The sequence below is a fragment of the Bos mutus genome, chromosome 21 (genome assembly GCF_027580195.1).
Source record: "Bos mutus isolate GX-2022 chromosome 21, NWIPB_WYAK_1.1, whole genome shotgun sequence".
NCBI lineage: Eukaryota > Metazoa > Chordata > Mammalia > Artiodactyla > Bovidae > Bos > Bos mutus.
Window position 1 is genome coordinate 54598450 of NC_091637.1, and position 26872 is coordinate 54625321.

At 45.2% G+C, this 26872-nt stretch overlaps 5 protein-coding genes across 11 annotated transcripts in view; 3 read left to right on the plus strand and 2 right to left on the minus strand.

The window, feature by feature from the left end:
• The first annotated feature begins 1304 nt into the window (after window positions 1-1304).
• Window positions 1305-3147, plus strand: SERF2 (small EDRK-rich factor 2). 2 transcript variants are annotated; one of them, XM_014477258.2, is made up of 3 exons: window positions 1305-1461; window positions 2081-2189; window positions 2783-3147. In XM_014477258.2, exons 1-3 carry the CDS (start codon window positions 1455-1457, stop codon window positions 3066-3068), a joined length of 402 nt encoding a protein of 133 aa, XP_014332744.1. In that variant the 5' UTR covers window positions 1305-1454; the 3' UTR covers window positions 3069-3147. The 2 variants fall into 2 exon arrangements, with proteins under 2 accessions (XP_014332744.1, XP_005892668.1); XM_005892606.3 differs by having other exon boundaries at window positions 1307-1461; window positions 2806-3028.
• Window positions 3148-4104: 957 nt separating this feature from the next.
• Window positions 4105-8774, minus strand: SERINC4 (serine incorporator 4). Its single transcript, XM_070358212.1, has 12 exons — window positions 8673-8774; window positions 8017-8193; window positions 7669-7847; window positions 7188-7267; window positions 6864-6957; window positions 6398-6609; window positions 5975-6070; window positions 5727-5853; window positions 5267-5339; window positions 4798-4846; window positions 4506-4659; window positions 4105-4312 (listed from the first exon to the last, which is right to left on the minus strand). The coding sequence occupies exons 1-12, from the start codon at window positions 8772-8774 to the stop codon at window positions 4105-4107; spliced, it is 1551 nt and encodes a 516-aa protein (XP_070214313.1).
• Window positions 6672-10611, plus strand: HYPK (huntingtin interacting protein K). 2 transcript variants are annotated; one of them, XM_005892608.3, is made up of 4 exons: window positions 6672-9548; window positions 9867-9922; window positions 10275-10326; window positions 10459-10611. In XM_005892608.3, the coding sequence occupies exons 1-4, from the start codon at window positions 9387-9389 to the stop codon at window positions 10552-10554; spliced, it is 366 nt and encodes a 121-aa protein (XP_005892670.1). In that variant the 5' UTR covers window positions 6672-9386; the 3' UTR covers window positions 10555-10611. The 2 variants fall into 2 exon arrangements, with proteins under 2 accessions (XP_005892670.1, XP_070214939.1); XM_070358838.1 differs by lacking the exons at window positions 9867-9922; window positions 10459-10611 and having other exon boundaries at window positions 9349-9548; window positions 10275-10334.
• Window positions 10612-11878: 1267 nt separating this feature from the next.
• On the minus strand, window positions 11879-23279 carry MFAP1 (microfibril associated protein 1). Its single transcript, XM_005892609.2, has 9 exons — window positions 23048-23279; window positions 19244-19463; window positions 18001-18130; window positions 17524-17711; window positions 16675-16783; window positions 16411-16571; window positions 15342-15501; window positions 12653-12742; window positions 11879-12559 (listed from the first exon to the last, which is right to left on the minus strand). Exons 1-9 carry the CDS (start codon window positions 23124-23126, stop codon window positions 12377-12379), a joined length of 1320 nt encoding a protein of 439 aa, XP_005892671.1. The 5' UTR covers window positions 23127-23279; the 3' UTR covers window positions 11879-12376.
• Window positions 23280-23384: 105 nt separating this feature from the next.
• WDR76 (WD repeat domain 76) overlaps window positions 23385-26872 on the plus strand; it is a 53421-nt gene continuing 49933 nt past the window's right edge. The window contains exons 1-4 of one of the 5 annotated variants that reach the window (XM_070358843.1): window positions 23385-23500; window positions 25191-25290; window positions 25420-25599; window positions 26408-26818. In XM_070358843.1, the coding sequence (XP_070214944.1) occupies window positions 25543-25599; window positions 26408-26818 (468 nt within the window). In that variant the 5' untranslated portion in view covers window positions 23385-23500; window positions 25191-25290; window positions 25420-25542. The other 4 variants (XM_070358840.1, XM_070358841.1, XM_070358842.1 and 1 more) reach the window with 4 other exon arrangements.

Consider the following 26872-nt stretch of genomic DNA (forward strand, 5'->3'; position numbering starts at 1 on the left):
ATTTTCTCTAATTTAGTCCCTAACTCTCAACTCCAACTTCCATCCTGAATTAAAGTGGAAGTACTTCTCTACCCTCTGACTGTTGGCCAGTGACGATAGTTCTTCACCCAATGGGCCTCTCCTCCTGACACAGCAGCTGACTCTCCATGAGCCAGTAATCTGAGAGAGAGGAAAGCAAAATTCACTGTGTCTTTTAACATCAGAAGTGATGAATCACCAGATGCTTTTTTTTTTTAATTTACTAAAGAAATATGAATTTTGCATTATATCCTGCATTTGAAACTGATACAGGGAGTTCCCTGGTGGTCTTGTGGTAGGATTTGGTGCTTTCAGCCCAGGTTCAATCCCTGGTCAGGGAACTGAAATCCCCACAAGCCCTGCAGGGCAGCACAACTTCTGCCCTCCAAATACAAAAGTTTCAAGTAATAAATAGTAGTAGTTCAGGTGATACCTGGGTATGGAAAAACATGGGGTTCAGAGCGAGAAACGACTGAGCAACTAACACACTTCTCCTTTATCCAGTGAATTCCTCTCTACTGGTGGGGAGTTTTGCAGACATATTAGTGAATCTGGGAATGAGAGGGGGAAATCTAAGCTTCCCGCCCTATTCAACTGCCAATTAAAACAGGTGTTGCTGGTAGATACAGTATAGTGGGGGAAATGCCGAAGGAGAAATGAACATAGTATGTGCATTTCCCAGTCTCTGGGTCCCTGATACAAGGCCACAGTCTGTGACTTTGGGGTCCTCAAATACTTCCAAGCTGCATATTTAGAGCTTCTGTGGGCAAATGAGCAGGGCCATGATTTTTGTACATACTGGATGTGGCGGCGAATTTCTGTATTGGTGTTTGGGATGGGCGAACAATAATGTTGGAAGGGAGTTTGTTAAGTTGTTCTGGTACATGATTTTGTGCACTCAAGTGTTCAAATAGGTGGTTAGTTGGGAAGGATCCCAAGTAATACCGGCGTTTTGTTCCAGTCTTGGTTAACAGCACCAGTCAGACCATCTCAGTCCCCGCGAAGCCTCCCCACTCTGTTCCCCAGGCGTTCCCTCTGGGTGAGTTTGTCTCCCAAACCGTCCCCGTATGAGGTCACTCTGCCAGGTCACGTGCCCGAGCCCGCGGGAGTGCCACATCGCCAGCCGCACCCCTCCCTCCCCCGACCCTGGTCACATGACCTGGCCTACTTTCTCTCCACCCGACCTATCGACTTGCTCGGAAAGCCCCGCCCCACGCAGCGCGCTCGGCCTGCGAACCTCCCCTTCTCGTCCGCCGGAGTTCCAGCGTGGCCCGCGGCCACATGTGTTTCTTCCTGGCCAATAGGAATCGGCGCCCGGGCGCGAAGGGGCGGGGAGGAAAAGACGACTTCTTACGTTGCGAGAGAGGGGCGGGGCCTGTAACGTCGTACTGAACGAGGGGACGCGACGGAGGCAGGCCGGAGCCGTTGCCGTCGCCATGACCCGTGAGCATTGAGATCCTCTCTCCTTGCCCTTTTCTTCCCCTTTACCCTGAACACGACTGCCGAACCTCGGCATTAACCTCCTCTTGGCTTCCCCAGGGAGACCTTTCTCTGGGAGCGCTCTTTAGCCACCCTCACACTCGGAGCCCGGAAATCGACCCTTTGCCCACCGCCACTTCTTGAGAACCTTCCCCGCCAACCCTCCCGCTCCTCGGCCTGCAAAGGCCCTCCTCGATTCTCCGCGGTGTGGGAAGAGTTGCGCGCCTGTGATAGACCCAGAGCCCCCTACTCCGGATCCCTGCCCATCCCCCACAGAGACCCAGACCGTCTGCAGACACCGCCACTACCTGTCTGGGTCCTCATGCTGCGCCGAAATTCGAAACACGCCTCTAGCAGGCTCCTCAGAACCGTCCTCTGTCCACTCTCCAGTTTGACCTGCCCCGTGGCAGCTCCCCCCACCTCACCTCCCCCGCCGAATCTGCAGCCCAGGGCCCAAACGGGCCGGTGTCGGCGCCCCGGGAATGAAGTGTGGGAGCCTACTGGTGTCTGGTGAGGGGAGAGGGTCGCCGGTGTGCGACCGCAAAGGCCCTCGCGTCTCATCTTTAATTTTTTTTTTCTCTAGGCGGTAACCAGCGCGAGCTCGCCCGCCAGAAGAATATGAAAAAGCAGAGCGACTCGGTTAAGGGAAAGCGCCGAGATGACGGGCTTTCTGCTGCCGCCCGCAAGCAGAGGTAGCCCCAGGGAGGGGAGGGGAGGCTGGGGTGAGACCTGGGTTTAGACCGAGGGTTGTACCTGGAAAAGTTAGCTCTGAGCTTACATCTGGACTAGCCGTGAGGGGCAGAGTGCATTGTTTCCTCTAGGGTTTTATTCCTCTCACCCTCTAAATTGTTAGTTCACAGAGTTACAGGAAGGGACTGGGACGGGTGCTGCCCTCGGTCTGGTTTCTGAGTGCCCCCGGGTCTGACCTTAAGGGCAAGGGCAGGGAGTTTCACATTTCAAATGCAGTAGTGGTTATGACAGCCCCGTACTTTTGGCCCTCCTTGCTGTTCATTTGCCCTCCCTTCTCCCAACCTTCTCACTGGTGTGGCGGGGTGTGGTACTCGGCACAGAATAGCCTTGGGCCTGTGTGGCCAGACTTCTGACCCCTTGGGCAACAGCCAGATAGAGACTGATTGCCTTTTGAGCCTCAGCTCTCTTCCTCTTGTTCTCCTAGGGTGGGAATACAGCAGCCATATGCTGAATTTTGTCCCATCCACTTCCATCTTATCCTTTGTGCCCTTCATACCCCTGCATCTTGTCCTTTTTGCCCTCTGGTACCTCCCAGTGCCCCATCATCTCTACCCCTAGGGACTCGGAGATCATGCAGCAGAAGCAGAAAAAGGCAAACGAGAAGAAGGAGGAACCCAAGTAGCTTTGTGGCTTCGTGTCCAACCCTCTTGCCCTTCGCCTGTGTGCCTGGAGCCAGTCCCATCACGCTCGCGTTTTCTCCTGTAGTGCTCACAGGTCCCAGCACCGATGGCATTCCCTTTGCCCTGAGTCTGCAGCGGGTCCCTTTTGTGCTTCCTACCCCTCAGGTAGCCTCTCTCCCCCTGGGCCACTCCTGGGGGTGAGAGGGTTACCCCTTCCCAGTGTTTTTTATTCCTGTGGGGCTCACCCCAAAGTATTAAAAGTAGCTTTGTAATTCCTTGAGCGCCTGGTTTGACTGGGGATTTGGGGGGATGGGGATGGAGGAATGGCTGCCCTTTCCCACCAAAAGGGAAGGGAATTTCACACTCTAAAAGGTTGTGAATATGTAGGTTAAGTTTAAACATCACAGAAAAATTCTTTATTGTACTGCAACAGACAGGTATTGGGTATGTGGTAGAGAAATCCTCTAAGAGCTGTAGGGACTTCTTTTTTGTGGTTTTTGTCCCCCACTCAGACCTGGAACATCATCCTAAGGATGGAGTTGAGGTCCTGAGAAGGAAGGCTGCAAGACCTAAATTTATGCTCCCTCTTCCTCATTCTTCCTCAGTTTGTTGCTATGCTTGAAAGTTGGCCCAGACCCTGCTGTTGCCGGAGTTCCCATGGTTAGCTGCTCTCAAGTGTTCACATTCTCTTCTGTCATTCCTCATGGAATGAGGGTAGATTTTGTCTTCCCATTTCCTTTGCCCTCAACATCAGGAGTAAAACTTAGGGTAGTATCTGTGCGCCTTTCTTCCTATGTCCTGGTTTGTTCTAGGGTTCTGGGCTTCTTACATCCCTGTACCCAGAGGTGGACTCCTGTTTTCCTTTTTATCGCCAAAGGCAGAGCCAAGTAAGTCTTTGGTCCCCTTTGGTCTTTCCCTGCCCACATTTCTACCATAAGAGCCAGGAATGAGCTGGTGCCCACTGTCTGCTGGGTTAGCAGTGATTGCTGAGCTGCTGACTTGGAATCAGGCTCTTGAGCTGGGTTGAAGAAGTAACGGTAGCTCCAGTGAGTCAGATACTCTGCCCAGGGTATTAGGGTGTGTGTGGCCACTTTTTTCAAGTCAGACATACTACTGACTTCAACTTAAAGGGAGGTAACTTCCCATTGTGTCTTCGAGGAATCTCTTGGGCTGGACAGCTCCTTTGAGTTAAGACTAGGGGTACACATTCAAGGGAACTCCAGTTTGTTGAAAGTACCTAGATTGGATATTTGTCATTTGGCAATACACGATGACAATGTCGCCTTAAGATAGGATGCTGGGGGTCTGGGGTTGGGGACCAACAGAATGGTGCTAGTAGCAGCCCCAGATAGAGGAATACACAGGCCCAGCATGAGGCAACCTTGACCCAGAAGGTAGCCCAGCTACCTGTGATGAAGGTCTTTTCCAGCTCTGCTCCCTCATAGCTGTGGAACCAAAGTCTCTGGTTAGAGAGTCGGCAGGTCCATGACTTTCAGAGCTTAGAGCTATCCTGCTGCCCCACCAAAGAATATGGTAGACTCGTGTGTCTCGGGAGAACTCCGGACTGGCCTTGAAGTGCTCTTTTCCCTAAAACAACTAGGTTTTCGGAAGAGTATCCCAGGCCCCCCTCCATCCTACCTGAACCAGTTGGTGAGGGTAACCATGACATAAAGTGATGCAAGGAAGAAGACGAAGTGGAAGGCAGAATAGCTATAGGAAAGCTGCTGGACTTGCACTGGAGGAGCTGGAGAGGTCTCTTGGTCAGCTGGTCTTGCAGCCACACCTCTTGGTCCTGGAGAGAGAGAAAAGAAGTGCTGGTAGCAGAGCTGCTGAAACACCTCTTCCCTTCTCCAGCCTCTTTCACAAAGGCATTTGCACTCTTTGGCATTCTACAGAAGTCTACACTTACGGATCCTCACTTGACACTCGCCTTCCTCTGGCTCCCCTGTTTCAGGGCAGCAGAAGCAGAGTGAGGGCTTCTGTGAAATGAAAGGCAGCATGTTGGAAAAAGAATGTCTGGGAAATAGTACAGGAAACTCCTCCTCTAAAAAGATGGGTGTGGGGTGACAAGTGGAGGCACACCTGGGTTCAAATTCTAGCTCCAGTATATGACTGGCTATGGGGACTTTGGTAAGATGTTTAACCTTCTGTGCCTCAATTTCTCCATTTGTAAAATGGAGCAAACACCTACCTCACAGGGTTGTTGTGAGGATTAAATTAAATGAGATTGTGTATGTAAAGTATCTAGCACAGTGCCTAGCATATTGTGGGTACTCAATAAAAGGTAACAGCAGCTAGAATCTGAGCATTTTGGGTAGAGGTTGATAGGATGTGTGTGTGTGTGTTGCTATGTGTGAAGGGGGTTGGGGTACTGGGGATATTGAGCTACCCATCCTCACCTGGAACTCATAGCTGTAAACCTTGACAATCCACAAGGGCCCAAATACCTCAGCCAGATAAGAAGCCTCGTTGCTGAGAAGAGATGGTTTTCAAGTTGATACAGTCAAATAGCAGGAGGGTTACCTGACAGCATTTACTGCCAGCTGGTCCATATTAGTAACTCAGGAGGGTAGTGATCTCCCAAAGCCCTTTCCCCGCCAAATTTTGAAATTTTTTCATGTGAGGGCCCTGAAATCTTTTGTGCTTTTAAAGTTTCTCAAGTCATTTCCCTTGTCCCCTTCCTCAAATACAGATCATCTGATGGGTGCTATTCTTAGAAACTGTTTTTGTTCGTGGGGAGATTTCCTCTTACCTTCCTTTAAAGTTTAAATAAACCATGGCCCCAGACTATCTCCTAACCATCCCTGTCCTTGTGAGCATCCTCCCTTCTCACACCTTTCCCTTGACACTTTTACGCACCAAGCAAAAAGCACGCAAGCATACATGATGCCAGCACTCATCACTGCCAGAGAAGTATCTGGTGTGTGGGATTCCATTTTACTCAGGCCAGGCAGGCACAGAGTGTGATTCTGTCCTTGAAGGATTACTGAGAAAGGGCAAGGCAACAGAAGAGAAAGATGATGAGAACAAACAGCTAGGTATTTGGCAGGAGCGAAAACGGTTTTAGCATGGGTAAACCTTGTTAAGAATCCGGGTCCTTTCCTTACCCCTCTCTGGAGGACGGCTGGACAGTGCAGAGAATGTCAGGTACATGATATAGCAGCTGATGATAGAGGCTTGTAGAAGGCCAGAGCGAGGTTGCTCTGGGGAGAACGGAAATCATTGCTTTAGCCTACTGGGTTCTAGTTTCCTTCACCCCTACCCTCATCTGTGCTTCTGTCTCCCCACCCTTTGGAGGAAGCAGAGAATGGTTGAGATTAGGGAGGCAAATGAAATTTGCTATCTGGGCTTCCCTGGTGGCTCCATGGTAAGTCTGCCATGGGAAAATCTCATGGACAGAGGAGCCTGGTGGGCTGTGGTCCATAGAGTTGCAAAGGGGTTGTAGAGAGATGACTGAAGTGACTAAGGATGGTGGAATTTGCTATACTAAAGGCCTCCCAAATCTTTAATGCTGTAAGGCATGTACCCACTGAGGCGGATGCAGGGAGCGATGGAGAGGAAGGAGAGGAGGCCACAGAAACAAAGGTGCAGACTGAGCAGCATCTTGTTGAGCAGGCAGCCAGCAGGGTGCGTGTAGTGGTGGAATAGGAGTGCGGCTGCTGCGCCCGCCATGCTGTAGAATCCTAGGGTGGTCAGCAGCACAGCCAGGAACCAGCGGCAGTCTTGGGCTGCACCTGTTTGCCTAAGGGTGGGAGGTGGGCAGTGGCTTGGGGCTCCAGCTCTTGTTTTTACCCATTATCAGCTATTCCCCCTCTCCCAAAAGACTGGTGAGACTTGCCTATCCCACTTGGCCTACAGCCATCATATTCCTGAGTTTTTCCATACTGCTTAATTGGAAGCTTTGGGATCATCAACCTGTCATGTCCTTTGCCCAACCTGACTGGGTCTAGTAATGTCACATTTCCCAGGAAGCTTTCAGGGTTATGTGCTCCTTACCAGTTCTTGTTCCAGGAATGAGCAAAGGCAGTAATAAGCACCAACTGCAGCAGGATGAATGTGAAGCCGCCACATATGCCAATGTAATGCCAGGCTGCAGGTGAGGCACCAGTAGGAAAATGTAACTGATCATATCATTACTCCTGGTCGTCTTCCTACCTTTTTTTTTTTTGGCTGTGCCACAAGGCTTGTGGGTTCTTAGTTCCCCAAACAGGGATCAAATGTGCATCCCTTGCATTGGAAGTGTTTGGACTGCCAGGGAAGATTTTTTTCTTAGAAAATCTTTGAGCTTACACCTGTTAATTAGGATGAAATAGAACGTACCTGGAAAGAGATGCTCATCAGGGATGCAGAAGGCAACAGCACAGAGACCTAGCAGGAGTAGCAGCTTGAGGAGCCAGAAACTGGTTAAGAGGGAAAGAAAATGTCTCAGAATAGGCAGGAGAAAGCAGAACTATAGGAAAGGGGAGAAGAGAGACTAAGTAGAGGAAGGGAGGAACCGACAGGCTGATCACAGCCTATTCCAAATTCTGACCCTGATACCTAAATGACATCTGGACAGTGTTCTAGAGTTGACAGAGGGTTTGCATATAGTAACTCCACTGTTACCTCCATTTCAGAAAACTAGAAGATCAAAGAGGGAAAGTGTGTGGCTTGTGGTTACACAGCAAGTATAGTGGAAGCAGGGACTTAAACCTGTTCTCTGTCTTTTTACAGTGCTATGACTTCATCTGGAAATTTCCTTTACTCAGCTTGTGTCTACTTCCCTCCCTGTCCTCTCCCCACCCAAAGAGTACACACAGACCTATTATGTAGCTGTGCTCTTAGGCTGGTGCGGGAGTGGAGGTCGATCAGCAGCACAGCCTGCAGCAGGTGGAAGGTGGCAGTTCCTGCACATAGGCGGTATACAGCCCCAGAGCCGCGCAGCACTGGGCAGTGAGAGTGGCCAAACAGATGGGCACACAGCCCTGAGGGCATCTGGATCTGAAGGGAAGGCACATGTGAGAAATGGCTGGACAAGTCGTCATGCACAGAGAAGTACCTACTCGTGGGTGCGTCCACTCATCTGTCCCCTACCCTCAGTCCAAATCTCGTTTACCTCAGACTTTTCTCCTGTTATCCTTTCCTGCTGCAGCCCAGCCCTCCCACGTACCCCATGTGCCTTGCCCCAAACTCTCTCCACCACTGTCCTTGACAGCAGGAGGCAGCAGACTGCTGAGGTCCCCATGTGGAGGAGGATGTAGAACAGGCGGCTACAGGGAGGCTCTGTGAGAGGGGGCCGCTTAGAAGGGCAGCAGCAGGTACAGGGAACAGGCCCGCAGCAGGACACCTGAGGGTAGAGCAGATGCAGGGCAGCAAGGTAGAGACTTGCTGAGGATAGGCTTACATCACTACATTTGTGAGGTCAACCCATGAGGCTGAATTCCAAAATTTTCCCCTCCCCTCTCTTTGATTTAGGAATTCTCAGACTGTTTGGTTCCAAGCTATTTAAGATTGCTTTACACTGACGTCAGGTAGAGCTTTCATCGTAAGAGCTTAACATAACTGGCAGAACTTCCTAAGAGCCTGTCACATCTGGCCTCTTAATCTTTCCCAGGACCTAAACATCTGGTACCAGGAACATGGGAGGAGAGGTTTAATGATCAGTAGTCTTAGACCCAAAGCAGCAGAAGGGCCTCAGCAGTAAATGGCAGGTCAGCCATATTTACCAGCTCCCGTGGGTTTTCCTCCACAGCTTCAGCCACCATTCCCTTCCCCTTTTCAGACAGCTCTTGCTCGGGGGAGTTCTCTGCCCACGTACCCTCTCACCTGATAGAAGGGAGGACTCACTATGACACTGTTGACTCCCCTGCGTTGCGGTGCCAGGCGGAGGGAGGTGTTGGGACTTGTGACCGCTTTTTCACCCACCATCCTTATCCCAGGGATTAAGCCCAGGTCCACCAGATGGAAGGCAGATGAGAAAGTAGAATCTTTCTTTCGTCCTCAGCCTATTGGACTCCTGCAGTCCCGGGTTGTTTAAGGCAGTTTAAGGCAGAATGGGAAGGGATACCAGGAAAAGAACACCGACCCCCCGGGTGGTGGAAAATGCAGATATCCCTGTGAAACTACTTTCTTCCCAGGGCCCTTGGGTTTCTCAGGCTGTTCTCCCCAGATTAGGGAGCAGTTTGCCTATCTGGTCTACAGATTAGCATTCTTAATTGGTTTAGGATTAGACGTCATTCATCTTGAACAGAGTTCCTTGCCGTGTGTGGGCTGGTCCTAGTTTAAGAAAGGCTGGGATGGTCTGCAGTGGTGATGGGTTAGGTCTGGGACACGGCCTGGCAGAAAACACTGTACAAACCCGAAAGGAAGTCTGAAAAACGAACTGCTTTGCTTGCTGAAGCTTCTAGAACCAGCGCACTAAAGAAGGTGTGGCCCAGGGCCAGCCCCGCCTCCCCGCCGTCCCGGCGGAAGTTGCGAGGTAGTTGCCGGAAGTCCTTCTAAGGCGGGGCCGGGTCCGTGGGGCTGCGCGTTGGGATCGATATGGCGACGGAGGGGGACGTGGAGCTGGAGTTGGAGACAGAGACGAGCGGTCCGGAGCGGCCTCCGGAGAAGCCACGGAAGCATGACAGTGGTGCGGCGGATCTAGAGCGAGTCACCGACTATGCGGAAGAGAAGGAGATCCAGAGTTCCAATCTGGAGACGGTGAGGTTGGCCGGGCAGCGTGTCTGGGCGGGATGAGAGCAGACGGGGCTCGGAGGCCGACACGGCAAGCCTGGTTCCAGGAGGGGCCCGCATCCCGCTGGTGGGAGGAGGCGAGAGGGAAACTGAACCGTCACTGGGCCCCTCCGCTTGATGGAGATGGGGTTTAAAATGGGTCTCAGGTGCGCAGAATTGAACTAAACGTAGGCCCGAATCCTACGTTTGTGAATTGTGAATCCACACCTCACTCGCTTGTTACTGGTATTAGGTTGTTAGGAATTGTGAGTAGCAGAGCAGTAACTTGATCTGTCTTTCCTATAGGCCATGTCCGTGATTGGAGATAGACGGTCCAGGGAGCAGAAAGCCAAACAGGAGCGGTAAGTCTTACCTACCCGCCCCACTCTACCCCAGAAAAAAAAGGCATCGTTAGGCTTTTGTACTACGTACTGTTTGTTGTTCTTCAGCTCTATCACCAATTTCTGAAGACCTAAGATTTACAACTTTACTGTTTTGTTGGTGGAAGGAAAGGCCACCTGGCAACACCTGCCTGCTATAAATATTCCAGGGGATGGGGTGGGATGGGATGTTAGGCGAGGGGGAGTCCTTTTGTATTTTCAGTCAACAGTGTTTATCAAGTCATTTATTTGTAAGGCACAACTGGGCATGATCCTTTCTGGGAGTTTATGGTGGAGGTAGAAAATGAGGACTAAAGTACCTGAATATTTTCAGGGAGAAGGAACTGGCAAAAGTCACCATCAAGAAGGAAGATCTGGAGCTGATAGTGAGTAGGAATGCCTAACTACTGTGTGGGTGGGGAGTATGTCTTGTTTCCTGAACAAGTGGAGTCTTTACGTTTTGCTGGCACCTTATTGCCCAGGAGACTTCGGTAAAATCATTGATCCTTTCCCTGCAGATGACAGAGATGGAGATCTCCCGAGCAGCAGCAGAACGGAGCTTGAGGGAACACATGGGCAACGTGGTGGAAGCTCTTATTGCCCTAACCAACTGATGTGGGTTTTCTCAGGCCCACTGCATTAACTTATTTCAATAAAGACGTCTTTTTTAAGTTTCAGTTTTATCATTTTGGACCAAGTATGATGCATATTTTATTTTACTGTGGGAAGTTTACATCTTGGAGTATAACCCTTAATGAACCTATGTTGAGGATCAGTGTAGAAGAGTAACTCATGTTCAGATGTTAGGTAGCAGACCAGGCTCATTCATATGACTAATTCTCAGCAATATTCAAGGTGCACTAATTGGCTCAGTAAAGTTTACCCCATGGCATGTGTCTCTAGGGTAGCTCACCAATAGCTGAAAGGCCAACACCTGTCTAGGAGCCACTGTATACAGATAAAAGTCACCAATCCAGTTCATAAGCCACTGTGAGTTACAGTTTAGGTACTGAGGTGGGAACATGGTAACTTCAATAAGAAATTATCAAAGGTTATGTCTTAGAATTAATTTATGAAAAGATTTTAATCGATTTAATATTTTAATTCTGAACCACAGCACTTACACCTTGAGATTGCATTTTCTAAGGTAGAAAGCAGTTTAAAAGCTGATCAAGTTCGGCCAAGTCACCCTTGCTAAGCTTCTGTTTCCTCAGCTGTAAAATGGTACATATCTGATAGATTGTTTTAAGAAGTGATGAGCAGGCCAGTAGCTCTGACTTTCATTTTGACTCTAGGATAATTCTTAGATTGTATCTCCTGGCACATACAACAGTGACTTACATACATCTTTGTGTTTATTACTTCATAGTAATTATTGCACTCATTTTTATTCTAGGACATTTAGGGATTTATGGATGATTCTCCTAGTGGGGCATTGAAAGACTGTGAAAAGACCTTGCCCTTCTCATTTTTAAATGCAATATAGATACGTCTTCCCACTGGTTAAATGTCATTCTTTATAACCCCCAGGCCTCCTAATGTTCTGCCGTATGCAGGGTGGTTATGTAGTACATATTAAATGAAAAATGTAACTCTGCCAGTGATGTCACTACATTCCAGCTCAAGAGCACTGTGCCCTCCTTGGTACACGAGCCGGGCAAGCAGGTACTGGTGTGCTGCTTGGATTCTGTGTTTTGTGTGTCCTGTTTTCTATATACAGCTACGATTTAGACAGCAATGACAATCACATATTTGCTCATGGAATAAATCTAGGTGCCACTTACAATATAGCTTATCTTGCATCTGTGCTTATTCCTGAGATGAAAGGGTATGATTAAAATGTGAAACATCCTTTGCCTGACAACTCCCTGCTGTCTTTTGTCTTAGTTAATATATTTGTCAGCTTGCACATTTTATTTCTGATATGCTAAAAAAACCTCTTGGTGTATGATTTTTTTATTTCTTGACACTTGCACATAAATGGATCAAAAAGTATGTTTGCCTAGAAAAATTTACCCAAAAATGCAAAACAGGTTTTCAATGACTTTAGATTTCCTGTAAGGTAGAAATAATACATTGTCCACTTAGATGCCCATCCATGTTTCTAACCCAAGCTCAGAGCTGGTAAAAGAAACTTGGAACAGTCCCAAGTGAATATGGGAAGCCAGAGCAGTAATGACATTCAAGATTTCTCAGAAATAGTCCTAAGTGGGAGCCTCTAATCCTACCTGACAGTGCTTTTTTGCAGGCTTCTCGGCATGAGTCCAAACCTCACAAAGCACTTTCAAACACTGGGTTTGCCCAGTGCCACAAGTATGGCAGTAGGTTCAGCAGGCCAGATACAGGGGCCATGTGAACAGTAGTAAAAACAAATCAAGGACCAGATGCTGAGATTTCCCCTTGTGTCCAACAGCTGGAAGAATAAGTAGTTGAACTCTAAGTAGTTTTCCGCTTCTTGGCAGATGGCCGTTCAAATACATCTCGTACCCCGGCTGCCTTTTGTTTAAAGAACTTTGTATTCTGGGCACTCTCTTGGCCCCATGCTGAGTCAAAGGAGGTGGTGTCTTGATCCACGAGGTGGGTGTATTTGGTACGACCAGAGCGTCCAAAGTTCTTGACCTGTATGGACAGATGATGAGTTATACCACCAGATTTATCATGGTCCGGCCTCAATACGTTCCTTTTCTCTCATGTCATTAAGGTTCCCCATACCTGCATGACTTTGGGAAGAATGGTTTTGTTGAAATGATCCTCCAGGGTAGGTGCACTGAAATCTCTCTTGTATACTTCTTCATCCTCATCCTGTAAAAAAGAGTCTTATCAATCTTGTGGTTTTATTTCTCATGTATCTCTCATTTTTTAAACCATTTAAAATTATTTTTATTTATTTATTTATTTGGGCAGCATATGGGAGCTTAGTTCCCTGACCAGGGATCAAACCCACACCCCACCCGGCAGTTTAAGCACAGAGTTGTAACCACTGGACCCATCAGGTAAGTCCCTCAAACTACAAATTCATTAAATTTTACAACAAAGGATAAAAAGAAACCAGAGGGCATTGAACCTACTGGACCAAAAGCTTACATCAAGTTAAGGAGATGATACTCCTTGTTTTCCTTTGTGTTGTCTTTTTCCTTCTTAAATGTAGCTATTTCCTGAAGGTTGGCTATATTCTTTTCACTCAATATGTTCATTCAGTCACATGATTTCAACTTCATACAGGCCTCTCAAATCTCCAATCCTGATTCTTCTACTGCCCAATATATATCTTACGTATTGTTGGGATTTCAAACTCACAACTAAAGTGAAAACTACATCCCTGAAATTTTCCAAATCAGCCTCTCCCTGACTTAATTTCTGTAATAGGACCAACATTCTCTCTAGATTCTCATTACTTTGGTTATTACAGTTTTTCCCTGCAATCAACCTTACACATTTCTTTAGATTAATGTGTTTCCTAAAACACAATCCTCATTATACCTTTGTCCTGCTCAAAACCTTTCAGAGGTTCTCTCTTTTATTAAATAAGCATAATCCCTCTGTGTACTGCTGCTGCTAAGTTGCTTCAGTCGTGTCCGACTCTGTGCGACCCCATGGACCGCAGCCTATCAGGCTCCTCCGTCCACGGGATTTTCCAGGCAAGAGTACTAGAGTGGGTTGCCATTGCCTTCTCCACCTCTGTGTGCTAGTCAAGGCCAAATGCTACATAGCCTTAATGTACTCCTTGCCTTGACAGATGATACTTTCTGCCTCCATTTCTTCTGGTTCTTTTACATGGAATATCTTCCTACCACTGAATGTCAGAAAGTTTATACATCTTACATGTCATCTCCTTGATATCCTTTTCAATCCTACCAAATATAACACCTCTCTCTTCAGAAGTCCTTTAGTACGTTCAATCTTCCTTATGTTACAGTACGTATTTGTCTTAGCTCTATTATTAGATTGTAAGCCTTCTGAGGGCAAGGAGCTATGGCTGTGTTAAACAGTACTACCCTTCATACACTAAATGCTCAAAAGGTTTACTTAATGAACTGTATAAAACAACTATAGAGAATAGTTTCAAATCAACATATAAATACAACTATAATGTTATGATACAGACCATAAACATATGTACTGAAAGAACATTAAAACAGTACCATCTTAAGGAAAGTTTCATGGAAGAGCTGAATCCTTTAACTGAACAGTTTTGGGATACTCTCTTCCTATCAGCTCTTGAAAGGCCCAATTTAAAGGTAGGCCTTTCATGAGACCAATTTTTCTCCTTGTTAGAGCCTGAAAGTCCCTTATTTAATCTCAGAAGCTATTTCCACTTCACCCTCCTCGTCCAGATGAGAAGAGTTGATATTTGAGTATGTGCACCAAAAGACTTATACATGAACCTTTCCTTATGTATCTTAGGAATGCACTGCTTCTCTAAGGAGCTTGATTATTAAAACTGTTGAAATGCTAAAGCAATGATATTTTATGACTTTGAAGCAATCTAAGAAGTAATTAATCTCCACTGACTCCTATCTAGAAAGCTACGTGGGCTGGAAAACTACATAATAAGCAAATATTTCCTGCTGACTAGATAAGACTGATTTTGGTGGGAGAAGAATAAGGAATCCTCCTTATTTTTACAATTTTTTAAAGTTTTACAATTTTACTGGTATCTACAGCAAAAGGCAGGAATTTAGCTGCAGTGGAGATACTAAGGTTTGCTAAACAGCATCTCAAAAAGCTATATTACTTTTTGATACAAACTTCTTTAATATCAGGAAATAATTTAACAAACCACAGGCCATTGGAGTAATAACTGTCATCAATTCTCCCATTTCCTTTCCTGCTATCTCTCTATTAAGGAATTACCACTAGTGCTAATCCAAATAATTTGGAAGCAGTCCTTTTCATTTTATACAGGGTTAACAGACTGCTGTTTTGACTTACATAAAGAACAGAGATCATGGCATTACAAATAATGGTTAGATAATTAACAACTTTTGGGTCAGATTTAGTCACTTTCTGTCTGCTGAGAAGGAAGTGAATTAAACTTAAATCACCCAAACATGAGTTAGTGTAAAGCTCTTTGCAGAGCTTGGTTTTCTCATAATCAAAATCTCTCAGCTATGCAAAATGATATCTAAGTGATCTGGGGGACCTAAATCGTCTAGTCTAGTCTAGATCACTCTCTCTTTCACTTCCTCAATTCTGCAGTTACATCATTTCCTCCTGAGAGCTGGGGCCAAAAGGGAACAGTTGCTGCCATTTCTGAAATCCTGCTGCCAATGCTTTCCTCTATTGGGTTTTATATTCTTCACAGGCAAAAAGCAAATAAGAAAGCTGACCACTGGTAAGTGGAGGTAACATCCCAGGACTAGGAAAATGGGGGTTATTCCAGTCTCTTTTCACTTCTTACCATGAAGAAGGCACCCCGGTGATAATACTTCTGTAGGAACTTATATTTGCCCTTAACAGCTTTGTTGGTAATGACTTTGCCATTTGCCCGAAGCTCAGCTCGCCTCTCTTCCTCAGTTAGGTTTCTCATTCGTTCAATTTCTGCTTTCTCCTTCTCGAGTCTGTTCAGAGAATGAAAACTATTTATTAGTTTCCTTTTAGTTTCATAAAGACCCAGTTATCTGAATATGACACAGTCCCACCTCCTTTCAAGCATTACTTATCTTCATTGATTCTAGTTACGATCTGTTAGGAATTAAGATTTGAAGTTTAATAAATAAAAAGGTCAGGGAGTCTTCATTACGCTCGCAAGACCTGGTACTGCAAACTTCTGAAAGTTTATTCTAGTCTTTTTGAGGTTCAGACATAACTACTACTGCTTGATTTTATAACATTACGAATTTCCCTTCCCTGAAGAGCCTTCTTTGTTTAAAAAAAAAAAAAATCAGAATTAAATTCTGTGTAAGACTTGACTGGTATTTTTTAAATAATGTGCTTACATATCACAAACCAAGGGTCACCATCATTAACTAGATTGCAGCAGTTTTAACCTTTTTTAGGGGGTGGAGAGTCATAGGTCCCTTTTCTTCAAAAAAAAAGCATTCCTAGTAGTTTTTAGGAATTGGGTGGTGCAGCTCCAAGATGATTTTGGTCTAACTGAGTGTGGTAGAGGAACTGCATAGCAACCTCCAAAATTGTGAGAAATAATTGTTTTAAGTCACTTACTTTTGGGTTGGGTTGTTATGCAACAGAGAACTGATTACAGCTAGTTAACTAGTTTGTGTCTACTAGGAAACTACTAAAGGGAGTATCAGCTGCACTCTTACCGTGGAGAAACACTGACAAAATGTGTTTCTCTTCCCTGATTTTATTATAATAAGCCACATTCCAATTATGGGGAATACACCTAGCTGTAGGAACCCTAAAGAAAGCTAGAATGGAACTCACAGTAGGTGTGGAGCCTAAGAGCTACCCTACTAGGAATATGACCACCCAGTGGTATTAAGCTCTAAGCTCATCCTGTTACTCACGCTTCTCTGTCTTCTCTGTCCCTCTTGATTCTCTTTAACTCCCGAACTTTCCAGGCCTCATATTCCTCCTCATCATTTTCATCATCAGTATTGAGTGCATCCAGGGCAGCCAGAGACCGCTTGTTCTCCTCCAGCTCTTTCTTGGTTTCCTCCTCTACAATCTGGATAGGGAGAACAATTCAACTGTTGGACTTCCTTATTCTCCCTCAGACAGACCGAAACACACAACTCCTCACACTCAATCCTCACAGCCACGCCCAGCACCTTGAGTGTGTACTTGCGCCTCTCCTCAGCCATGTGTTTGGCCTCCTGCTCCAGCTCCTTCTGTTTCAATGCTTCAGCCTCACGTTCTTGAACTGTCACCCGGTCCTTCCTGCAGCACAGAGGTCCTGTTAATTGCCCAAAGTCCTTTGAGTAGTGCTGTTTGTTCCCTAAATCAAGTCTCATTCAAACCAGACAAAGCCAAATGGTCTCTGGCTCTATTATTTGCAAAGAGCTAAAAGTGGGAATCATTTCTGGTCTTTAGAACATCAAAATTCCATTATCTTTGAACTGCCTGAATATCAAGAAACCTGCTGGACTGTAGGATTTCTAGCCATTAGGAAAGGAACAGGAATTTGCTCTTAAGCTTGATTTTGTATTTAAAATAATATAAGACCTTGGCAAGTGTGTTTTAAGTGGAAAAGGAGACGTGAAAACTAACTCAGACTGCCACCAAGATGCGTGTGTGCGTGCTCAGTCGCTTCACTTGTGTCTGACTCCTTGCGACCCCATGGACTGTAACTTGCCAGGCGCCTCTGTCCATGGGATTCTTCAGCAAGAATACTGGAGTGGGTTGCCATGCCTCTTCCCCCTGCAAGAGGATCTTCCCAACCCAGGGATCGAACCCATGGCTCCTGCAATGGCAGGTGGGTTCTTCACCCACTGAGCCACTTGGGAAGCCCAACACCAAGATACTCCTCAGCAAATGCTCTGCTGAGCTGGGGCACTGGGCAGAAGATTTTTACTTAGTGCCTACATTTCAGAAGAGCATGAGCGAGAAAAGAGGCTTCCATCTTCAGACCCAGAAAGCAGTAATTATGTGGATTCAGGCCTGGTTTGTGAAATACTTACTTCCGAATGAAGACTGGCTTAAGGCGAGGCTCCATCTCATCCTCACTGTCTGTGTACTCCTCATACTCAGACTCTGATTCGGACTCCTCCCCAGAACGTCCCTCGTCTTCCACCTCCATGACTTCCAGCTCTTCATTTTTTCTCTCCTGTGCTCTTTGGCGCATCATGCCACGGCGCCGCTCTATTTCCTATCAAGTTACATGTCAAACCAGTCAGCCAAATGGCCTGTGCTCTGCGGTGGCTTTTTATTCTTACCTCATCAAGCTCAACAAATTCTGGTTGAGTAAATGCAACTTAGTACCACTCTATTTCAATCCTATCCAAAACAAGTAGGGAACACTGGATCAGACTTCTGCCAAAAGCAGATATCTTGCGCTTCTAAGGCCTTAACAAAGGAGCACTGGCCCTTAACAAAGGAGCACTGGCCCTAATTTCTTCTGCCACCCAGAAAGAACTTCCCACTTTCCTTAATCATACCTCTTCATCAATCTCTTCTTCCTCTTCTTCACTGCTATCTTCTCGTTCCATGCGCCAAGGATCTCCTTCTACTTCGGAGTCACTTTCTCCAACCACTTCAGGCTCCACTATTTTCCGATGTCGAGCCAATCTGAAAGACAGTGTCCGACTGTAATACCAACCTCACAAAAAGGACATTTCCTGAGTCACAGAGCACCAGGACATTATGTTTCCTTTTATTAGTACTGAAGCCTTGAGATGAGGAAACTGAGATGCAGATTAAAGAAACTAACTCAAAGTGTCAGAAGAAATAGTCAAGTTGGATCTAAAACATTACGTGTATGCTGAGGCACCCTGGGGCACTGTACCAAGCTTAGATGGGTGCACTGGGATATACTATAAAGCTCAAAGTAGTTGAGTTTCAATGGCAGATCACATTATGTTTCCTTTCAATGGTATCGTGTCTTTATAAAACTGTTTTTTTGGGCTGCTGTGATAAAAAGCAAGTTCTGCATGAAAGTCAATATAGAACAGGAAATGAGTGACTGTGCCAATGTGACTCTAAGGTTTGAGAAGTTGTTAGTGCCCAAGAGGCACATAAACCCCAAAAGTAATTGTGGTTATGTAAAAATGAAATAAAAATGTTTTTTCTTTTATAGGTATTAAAGTTTTTAAGTATCTAAGTTGCTAGGACATAAATATTTATTAAATCACTTAGCTCTAACTACTTAATAAAATAAAGAGAATTGTTTGGGCCCAGAGGCTCTGTGAAAAAACTCCTGAGACTATGTGAACTGTGAAAGTTGGGAACCTCTGGCTACTCTGTAAGGTAATGTCTCAGTCAATACAAAATAAAAATCCCTCGTCGGAAGGGGTCCCTTTCTGACATGAGACCACTCATCAGTCCTTTTCTCCTACTTTATCAGTATCATTTCTCCTCCTTAGCTTTTAGAATAACTACCTGGAAAAGATCAATTTCTCAAATTTTAGAAAACATCTCTGTGCGAAAAAGACCCCTCAACAAACCAACCAGCGATCTGTGCTTTCAATCCCCTTAATGAGTCATTTTCCAAACCCCACTCTGCTTTAGTTTCCTGGCTTGTAAAAATGGGGATAATCATACCCTCATAAAGTCATTATGTGGATTACAACAATTAGTTAAAGTAATATACCAGGAACAGTGCCTGGTGCACAGCAAGTGCAACTCAAGTATTAGCAGTTATTGCTGGGTTCACGCCCAGGATAACAGAACCCTCGTCATTACCTCTCCTCCACATCTTCACTAATACGGTTCTGCAGACGCCGCAGCCGAGGGTCACTAGATGAATCCTCCTCCTGTTCCTCGGGCTCCGCTTCTTGTTCTTTGGCTTTCTTAATGAACTGAAACTCTTCATCCTCCTCATCTGAGGACTCCATAGGGGCATAGTCTGGCCTCTTTCCCGACACATAACGTTTTACCTTCACTTTTTCCATCGAAATCTCACCTGGGTAAGAAACAGAACTTACGTTTCAGTAACCTCTTTCCCAGTGTCCCTCAACCCTTGGCCTTTCCAGGTAAAAAAGCCCTGTATTCCTGGCAAACCAAGTCCAAGGAGGAGAAGGAGCCCTGACCCAACCATCTATTCAACTACATCTTTTTCCTACAAAGGCCAAGGCATGAGAAGGCGTTCCTGTGAACACCAAAACTAATGATAATGAGGTTTAGCTTGGGTACAATGAGTGGAGGAAGGGTGGGCAGTGAAACAATACAAAGTCCCTCCTAATAGGGAGACTACATCCACCTTAACTATATGCTTAAGTGAATTATTTGTTTAACAGTGCCCAGCACACAGGGTGACTTCAGTCGGAATATAAAATTAAAATAGTGTTCAGTCATTCTTTTAGTTCCTCAAGATATTTCTCTGGCAGTCTTTATATAATCTATTACCACATAACTCCATCTTCTAATCTTTATTTCTACCTTTTCTTTTAGCTATGTGCTACCAAACCTGCAAGAGTAGATTATATTTCTTTTACAAATACCAACAATTCCAGTGAACAGAAAATCAGTGAAAACTAAGCAACACATTTTCTAAGAGGAATATCACCTGGATAACCAAGCTGGACAGTTCAAGGGAAAACTTTAGGTGGACTTCACTTACAAACATAGATACAGGCAACATAAAAACTAACCAAGAAGCCCCTCTAAGCTATAGGGACATAATTAAAATTTAGCCCAGGACTACAAGGATGGCTTAACCTTAGAAAATTAACAGGGAAAAAGTAATATACTTTTTAAAGTTTATATACTTACAGTCACACAATCTTAACAGTAGATACAGCAAACATTATATTTAATGATAAAATATTAGAAGCACTCCTTTAAAAAACAGTAGGCATCGTTACGTTGTCCCTATCATACCTTCTAATCAACATTGTATTATGGTTTCAGGGCAATAAGAAAGAGATAAAAGGTAAGAATTAAAAAGGAAGAAACTGCCAAATTTGCAGCCAATATGATTACTTACGTAGAAAATACAAGATTACCAGAGAAGCTTAAAAAATTCAAGTGGAAAGGTGTATAAATGCTAGATAAAAATAAATGTACCTGTATATTGGCTACATATAATTAGAAAATACAGTTTAAAAATTCTATTTACAATAGCAACTAATCTATAAGATACTAAGAAGTAAATATGTCTTCGCGCATGCTCTGTGGCTTAGTTGTGTCCGACTCTTTGCGACCGCACGGACTGTAGCCCACCAGGCTCCTCTGTCCATGGGGATTCTCCAGGCAAGAATACTGGAGTGAGTTGCCATTTCCTCCTCCAGAGCATCTTCCTCACCCAGTGATCAAACCTTTGTCTTCTTCATTGGCAGTATTTTTTTAAACCACCTGGGAGGCCCTTATATGTCTTCAGGGAATGCAAATTAAAAAAAAAAAATACAATGAGATGTTGCTACACACAGAATGGCCAAAATCTAGAGCTCTGACAATACCAAATGCTGGTAACAATGTGGAGCAACAGGATCTCTGATTTATTGTTGGTGGGAGTGCAAAATGGTACAACAACTTTGGAAGATAGTTTGGTGGTTTCATACAAAACTAAGCATCAGATCAGATCAGATCAGATCAGACGCTCAGTCGTGTCCGACTCTTTGCGACCCCATGAATCGCAGCACGCCAGGCCTCCCTGTCCTCCAACTCCCGGAGTTCACTGAGACTCAACATTCTCTGTCGTCCCCTTCTCCTCTTGCCCCCAATCCGTCCCAGCATCAGAGTCTTTTCCAAAGAGTCAACTCTTCACATGAGGTGGCCAAAGTACTGCAGTTTCAGCTTTAGCATCATTCCTTCCAAAGAAATCCCAGGGCTGATCTCCTTCAGTATGGACTGGTTGGATCTCCTTGCAGTCCAAGGGACTCTCAAGAGTCTTCTCCAACACCACAGTTCAAAAGCATCAAACTAAGCATACTCTTACCATATGATCTAATTTCTGCTCTTTGGTATTTATACAAAGGAGCAAAACACAAAAACCTGCACATGGATATTTATTGTAGCTCTGTTCATAACTGCCAAAACTTGTAAGCAACCAAAGTGTCCTTCATGAGGTGAATGGATAAGTAAACTATGGTACATCCAGATGATGGAATATTACTCAGCAACAACAAAACAAAAAGAGCTATCAAGCCATGAAAATACATGCAGGAACCTTAAATGCATATTACTAAGTGAAAATACTGTGTGATACCATAATGATGGATATATATCCCTATACATTTGTCCAAATCCATAGAATGTACATCAGAGTGAATCTTAATGTAAACTACCGACTGAATGATAAATGATGTGTCAGTGTAGATTCACACTACCCTAGTAGAAATTTTTACACAAGTGCACTAAAGAGACATGTTTAAGCACTATTTGTAAAAGGAACAAAATGACAACTAAATGTCCCTCAACAGGGATCAAACTGTGGTTTAATTATACAATGGAACTTATAAGCAGTTAAAGGGGCTTCCCTGGTGGCTCAGAGGTTAAGAATCCACCTGCCAATGAAGGAGACACCGGTTCTATCCCTGGGTAGGGAAGATCCCCTGGAGAAGGAAATGGAAACCCACTCCAGTAATCTTGCCTGGGAAATCCCAAGGATAGAGGAACCTGGTGAGCTACAGTCCCATGGAGTCCCAGAGTCAGACAGGACTTAGCAACTAAACAACAAGCAGTTAAAATGAATGAATAAGACCTTCATGTATCCAAAGGACACTTCTCCAAAGTCATGTTGACTTAAGAAAAAAAACAACAAAAGGCAGAATGCACAAAGATAGATACTGTATATTTAAAAGATAAAAAGAACTGACATTATTTTCCAAATACTTTACTGAAAAAACTCGGACTTTCAGTCTGACTCCCCAAACAAGTACAGTTTTCCTTCATCCATCTGCACTCATTAGAATCCTACCCATCCTTTAAAGATCAAGTTAAATATTCCAATCTGAAGAGATTATTTCTTCTCTGTCCTCCCAAAGCATTTCGTTTATATCACCTATGTGACAGGTTTTATAGGTGGGAAAGACCATAAACTTGTTCAGAATGTGCGTCTTTTTACATGTCTCACAGACTATGAGTTCCTTACACCACTGTTTTACACCATTCTGTATTCAATTTAACAAATACAGTCACTGCGATGGCTGAAAGGGATAAAAAGTTTTAAGATAGAGTTCCTGCCTCAAGTAGGTTCTTAACTTACGATATAGCAGACGGAGGTGGACACGTAATTACAATGATACGAGTTATAAAAGCACCATAAACAGACAATGGACAACAAAACGTATGCCACACAACGCCACGCAAATAGCAGGCATTCACTATATTAGCTTAACTTATTGGTGGAGGAGAGAGCACACGGGTTCTACTAACGAGATGAGTTCTAAGTAGCAACGCGATCGGATCCGATTTTGACAGGGAAAGTAGAAGAAATAGGGGCAGGGTCTTAAGGATCGTTGGAGATAAGGTGGTGGGCCCGGGGTAAGTTTGGAATATATTGGCGAAAGAGATAAGATCCGACTGGAAAACCGCTCAACACAGTACCTTTCTCATTGCGAACCGGGACGGCCCCAGCCGTTGACTGAATGGGCGGTTGTTTCATGAGTGAGCTTGGGACAGACATGTTGACGACAGCGTCGGTGACTCCCGAAAGTCGACTGATTTCAAAGTGAACAGCTACAATGTCAAAGAACAGATAAAACCCACTCCTCCTAGGACCACTGGAAACTGCTGCGCGACTGATAGAAAGAAACACCACCTACGGCTGAGCTAGAATAACCGGAAGTATACGACCAGAGGATTGTGGGATTGTGGAGGACTTCTAGACGCCTACGACTAGAAGGTGGAGTCTGTTACTGCGCATGTCCGTAGGCTGCCCCGGCGTTCTCAGTCTTGCAGTGTTTGTACGCGTCATCCCGGCGGGAAGTTGGTTCCACTGGGATTTGCTGTTAAGACCCTGCGACGAGGGAAGTCTCAAGTAAAGGTTTTGTTCGTTAGGTTGGTCTAAACCCGAGTATTACAGGGTAGTGATGAATGATGAAACTCAGGAGATAATGAACTGCAGTTTGTAAAGACTGTCAAATTTGAAAGCTCAGAGTTTAATCGGAATAGAAATCCCGTTAACAGCACTTGATTAGCTCAGTTGATGAGGCTGAGCGGATTGTGGTGAGGTATTTTTTGGTCACTTGAGGGCAAGTGGTGGTAATTTAGGCCAGTGGCAAGAAAAAAAAAAAAAATCCCCAAGCGGCTTAGAATAATGTCTGAAATCCGAACACTATTAAGCGTTCCAGTTGTGTCCATTTCTGGAGACTGCCTATTATAACATATTCCTGGCTGGAATGTTTGTATATGAGTCCGTAAGTAATTATTAAGCACTTGTGTTTACATCACTTAGATCTCTCTAAGGAGTATGGAATATTGTTAAAAGGCTCGTGTCCTCCAGGAACTTGAATTTTATTTAGTAAGCCTTAATGGGAGGCCTGCTAAGTCGTTTCAGTCGTGTCCGACTCTATGTGACCCCATAGACGGCAGCCCACCAGGCTCCCGCGTCCCTGGGATTCTCCAGGCAAGAACACTGGAGTGGGTTGCCATTTCCTTCTCCAAAGCGTGAAAGTGAAAAGTGAAAGTGAAGTCGCTCGGTCGTGTCTGACTCTTAGCGACTCCATGGATTGCAGCCCACCAGGCTTCTCCATCCATGGGATTTTCCAGGCAAGAGTACTGGAGTGGGGTGCTATTGCCTTCTCCAATGGGAGGCCTGGCATGCTGCTGTTCATGTGGTCGCAAAGAGTCGGACACGACTGAGCGACTGAACTGAACTGAAAGGGTTTATAGAATAGGAACAAATAGACCCAATTTTCTAGGTGGATCGTGTTAAAAAAAAAACAGGCTAGTTGGTAGAACACATGCACTGTAGAAAAGATATTATAATTGCTGTGTAGGGAGAGAAGGGACAGTGTGAGCAAAGTCTTGAAGTCCAGAGATACGGCATTATATCAGGCGCTGTGAAAAGTTTGATTTTATCAGTAATTTTTGAGTCTAGGAGTGAAAATTGCTGAAGCGAACTTTCCTGAAGGTACTGTTAGTAGCATTACTTCTCAAGTGGTTTCACCTGTGCTACAGTTGGGCCTCAGCTGGGAGAAGAAATAAAATTGGGCAAGTCTCAAAGAACAGTGCACGACAAAGTTTTGAGCTATAAAGGACTGTAAAAGTAGAGTTGATAGAAATTTGTATTGTAAATTTATCAGCTCCAAAACTATGCTATCCCGAGTGAGTAAATCTGACGGGAAGGCAATTCTTTCTGCTCTTGGCAACCCAGAAAATAGAAAACAACAACAACAAAACAACTTTTAATATGGCAACGACTAAAATACAGTGTCCTAAAATCTTATTTATGATGCTTTGTGATACAAAAGTTATTTAAGACTTTCCCCCTGTCCTTGGGCTTTGTAAGGTCATCACTAGAATCTTAGTTAACTGGTGGGTGAAGTTTAAATCACCTTATTAGCTCTTGGGGGGAAAAAAATCAAAATACTTCCCTTCCTAGGAAGAAGAGAATACGGTAGCCATAGGGCATAATTTTCTGGTGGCGGGATCACAAGGAATCATCGGGTCGAGGTAAAGCCTGCAGGTTGATTTCATTTCTTCTCTAGTTCATCTGGCCAACTAAATGCCCCTGAATCTTTTCCAGGCTCACTGCTAGGCGAGGTGGTTTTTCTTTAGGAGAAGCGCAAGTGTTTTTCAAAGTAAGATACAGGCATCAGCAGCGTCAAAAACCACCGGGATCTAAGGTAAAAATGGCGATTCGGTCCCTTCGCTTCCCTAAAGAATTTGAGTTTGGAGTGAGGCTGGCAAGCTTGCGTACCTAGGCGAAAATGTAACGCCCCGTGCCCCTTCCCCCTCCCGTCGGCTGGGATCAGCGCCCGCCTTCGCCGCCCGAGCCTCGCGGGCGCCGGGCTCCTCCTCGCCCCTCCCATCTCCACTCCTCCCCGCCTCTCGCCGCAGTCTTGGCGGGAAGACGCCAGCGGCTACGCTGCGGAAAGATGTCTGGGTCCCGCGCGGAGGCTGAGCAGAAGGGGGGTTCCAGACAGCGACTTCAGGTGAATGTTAGAAACGGCTTGTCCTTTTCGGGTGTGTTGCTGCCTCATTGTTCGTGAGGGATATGCGTGGCGTAGGCAGGGGAGGACTTGCCAAACGGCACCTCCTCGCTGCAAAACTATTTCCTGCTCCTTGGGGCATCTCTCAGTGTAACGGGTTTTGGGTTTTTCCGGGTGTTGCTTCAAAAGATAAGCGGGGATGCCTGTCCTGGTTCTCCTCTGTGGAAACTGGGCCCTTAGCCCCAAGGAAGATGCCTGTCAGTAACCCCAGAAATAGTGTCAGGCTGGGATCAGAAAGTCTGCGTTTGTTATTGCAGTCGTTTTGGTCAGTTTCCCACTCTTGGAACAATTCCAGTTTTCAGTTTCCTCAATAACAAATTGTAGTCATTTTTATTATTGGTCTGGCGGACTCATGGGTCAGTGCCCAGTATAATAATTCTATTTAGGTTAATGAATAGGTATCTAGATTTTGGAGGGGAAAAAAGTTTCCTTACAGGCTGTCAGCTGGGATTTATGTTGTTATTTTGAAATAGGAATTAGATTTATTTACACAGATCTCTGGGACTTCCCAGGTGGTGCTAGTGCTAAAGAACCTGCCTGAGAATGCGGGAGACCAGAAGAGACGTGGGTTCAATCCCTGGGTTGGGAAGATAACCCTGGAGGAGGGCATGGCAACCCACTCCAGTGGTCTTGCCTGGAGAAACCCATGGATTGAGGAGCCTGGTGGACTGTAGTCTATGGGGTTGTGAAGAGTAAGAAAAGGCTAAGGACCTGGAATTTTAATACTGTTTTCCTTTATTGACCTGAATAGGTGAATGAATATAAGGAAAACCAAAACATCGCTGATACATCTCTGAGACCGGTACAGACTACAGTTTTAGGAGTAACAGCTAAGGTGTGTCTTGTCCCCTTTTCACTCAGTAACTACAATACAGGCCAACTTAAGCGCCTCAAATCTCTATTAGATAAGAATTCTAACAGTGAAGTGACATGTAAGAAATCTAAGAAAGCTGAAATAAAGAAAAGTTGCAGAAGGATTTTAACTCCAAAGATGGAAGCCACATCTTCCAAGGAAGAATCCACTCTGCAAAAATCATCCTTGGATGTTCATGCTGAAAGCAACAAGTGGCAGTACAAGAGCCCTTCAGATACGGTGGTTCTCAGTCCTGATACAGAAAGCAGCCAGGAAGGAGACAGTGACGAAGATGCCACACCAGGCCTGGTAAGGATCTAATTACTAGCTTATTCAAATTTTCATGTGTAAAAATTTAGAGCT

Coding starts and splice junctions, on each gene's coding strand:
- SERINC4 (XM_070358212.1), bottom strand. CDS start 8,774: ATGGTGGGTGAAAAAGCGGTCACAAGTCCCAACACCTCCCTCCGCCTG. Junction 8,194..8,672: donor TGAGTCCTCCCTTCTATCAG/GTGAGAGGGTAC, acceptor CTCTACCCTCAG/GTGTCCTGCTGCGGGCCTGT. Junction 7,268..7,668: donor AGAGCACAGCTACATAATAG/GTCTGTGTGTAC, acceptor CCTCTTAACCAG/TTTCTGGCTCCTCAAGCTGC.
- HYPK (XM_005892608.3), top strand. CDS start 9,387: ATGGCGACGGAGGGGGACGTGGAGCTGGAGTTGGAGACAGAGACGAGC. Junction 9,923..10,274: donor CAGAAAGCCAAACAGGAGCG/GTAAGTCTTACC, acceptor GAATATTTTCAG/GGAGAAGGAACTGGCAAAAG. Junction 10,327..10,458: donor AGGAAGATCTGGAGCTGATA/GTGAGTAGGAAT, acceptor CTTTCCCTGCAG/ATGACAGAGATGGAGATCTC.
- SERF2 (XM_014477258.2), top strand. Junction 2,190..2,782: donor GCTGCCGCCCGCAAGCAGAG/GTAGCCCCAGGG, acceptor GGTACCTCCCAG/TGCCCCATCATCTCTACCCC.
- MFAP1 (XM_005892609.2), bottom strand. CDS start 23,126: ATGTCTGTCCCAAGCTCACTCATGAAACAACCGCCCATTCAGTCAACG. Junction 18,131..19,243: donor AGTGAAGATGTGGAGGAGAG/GTAATGACGAGG, acceptor ACTGTCTTTCAG/ATTGGCTCGACATCGGAAAA. Junction 12,743..15,341: donor ACCGGGGTGCCTTCTTCATG/GTAAGAAGTGAA, acceptor TCTTTTTTACAG/GATGAGGATGAAGAAGTATA.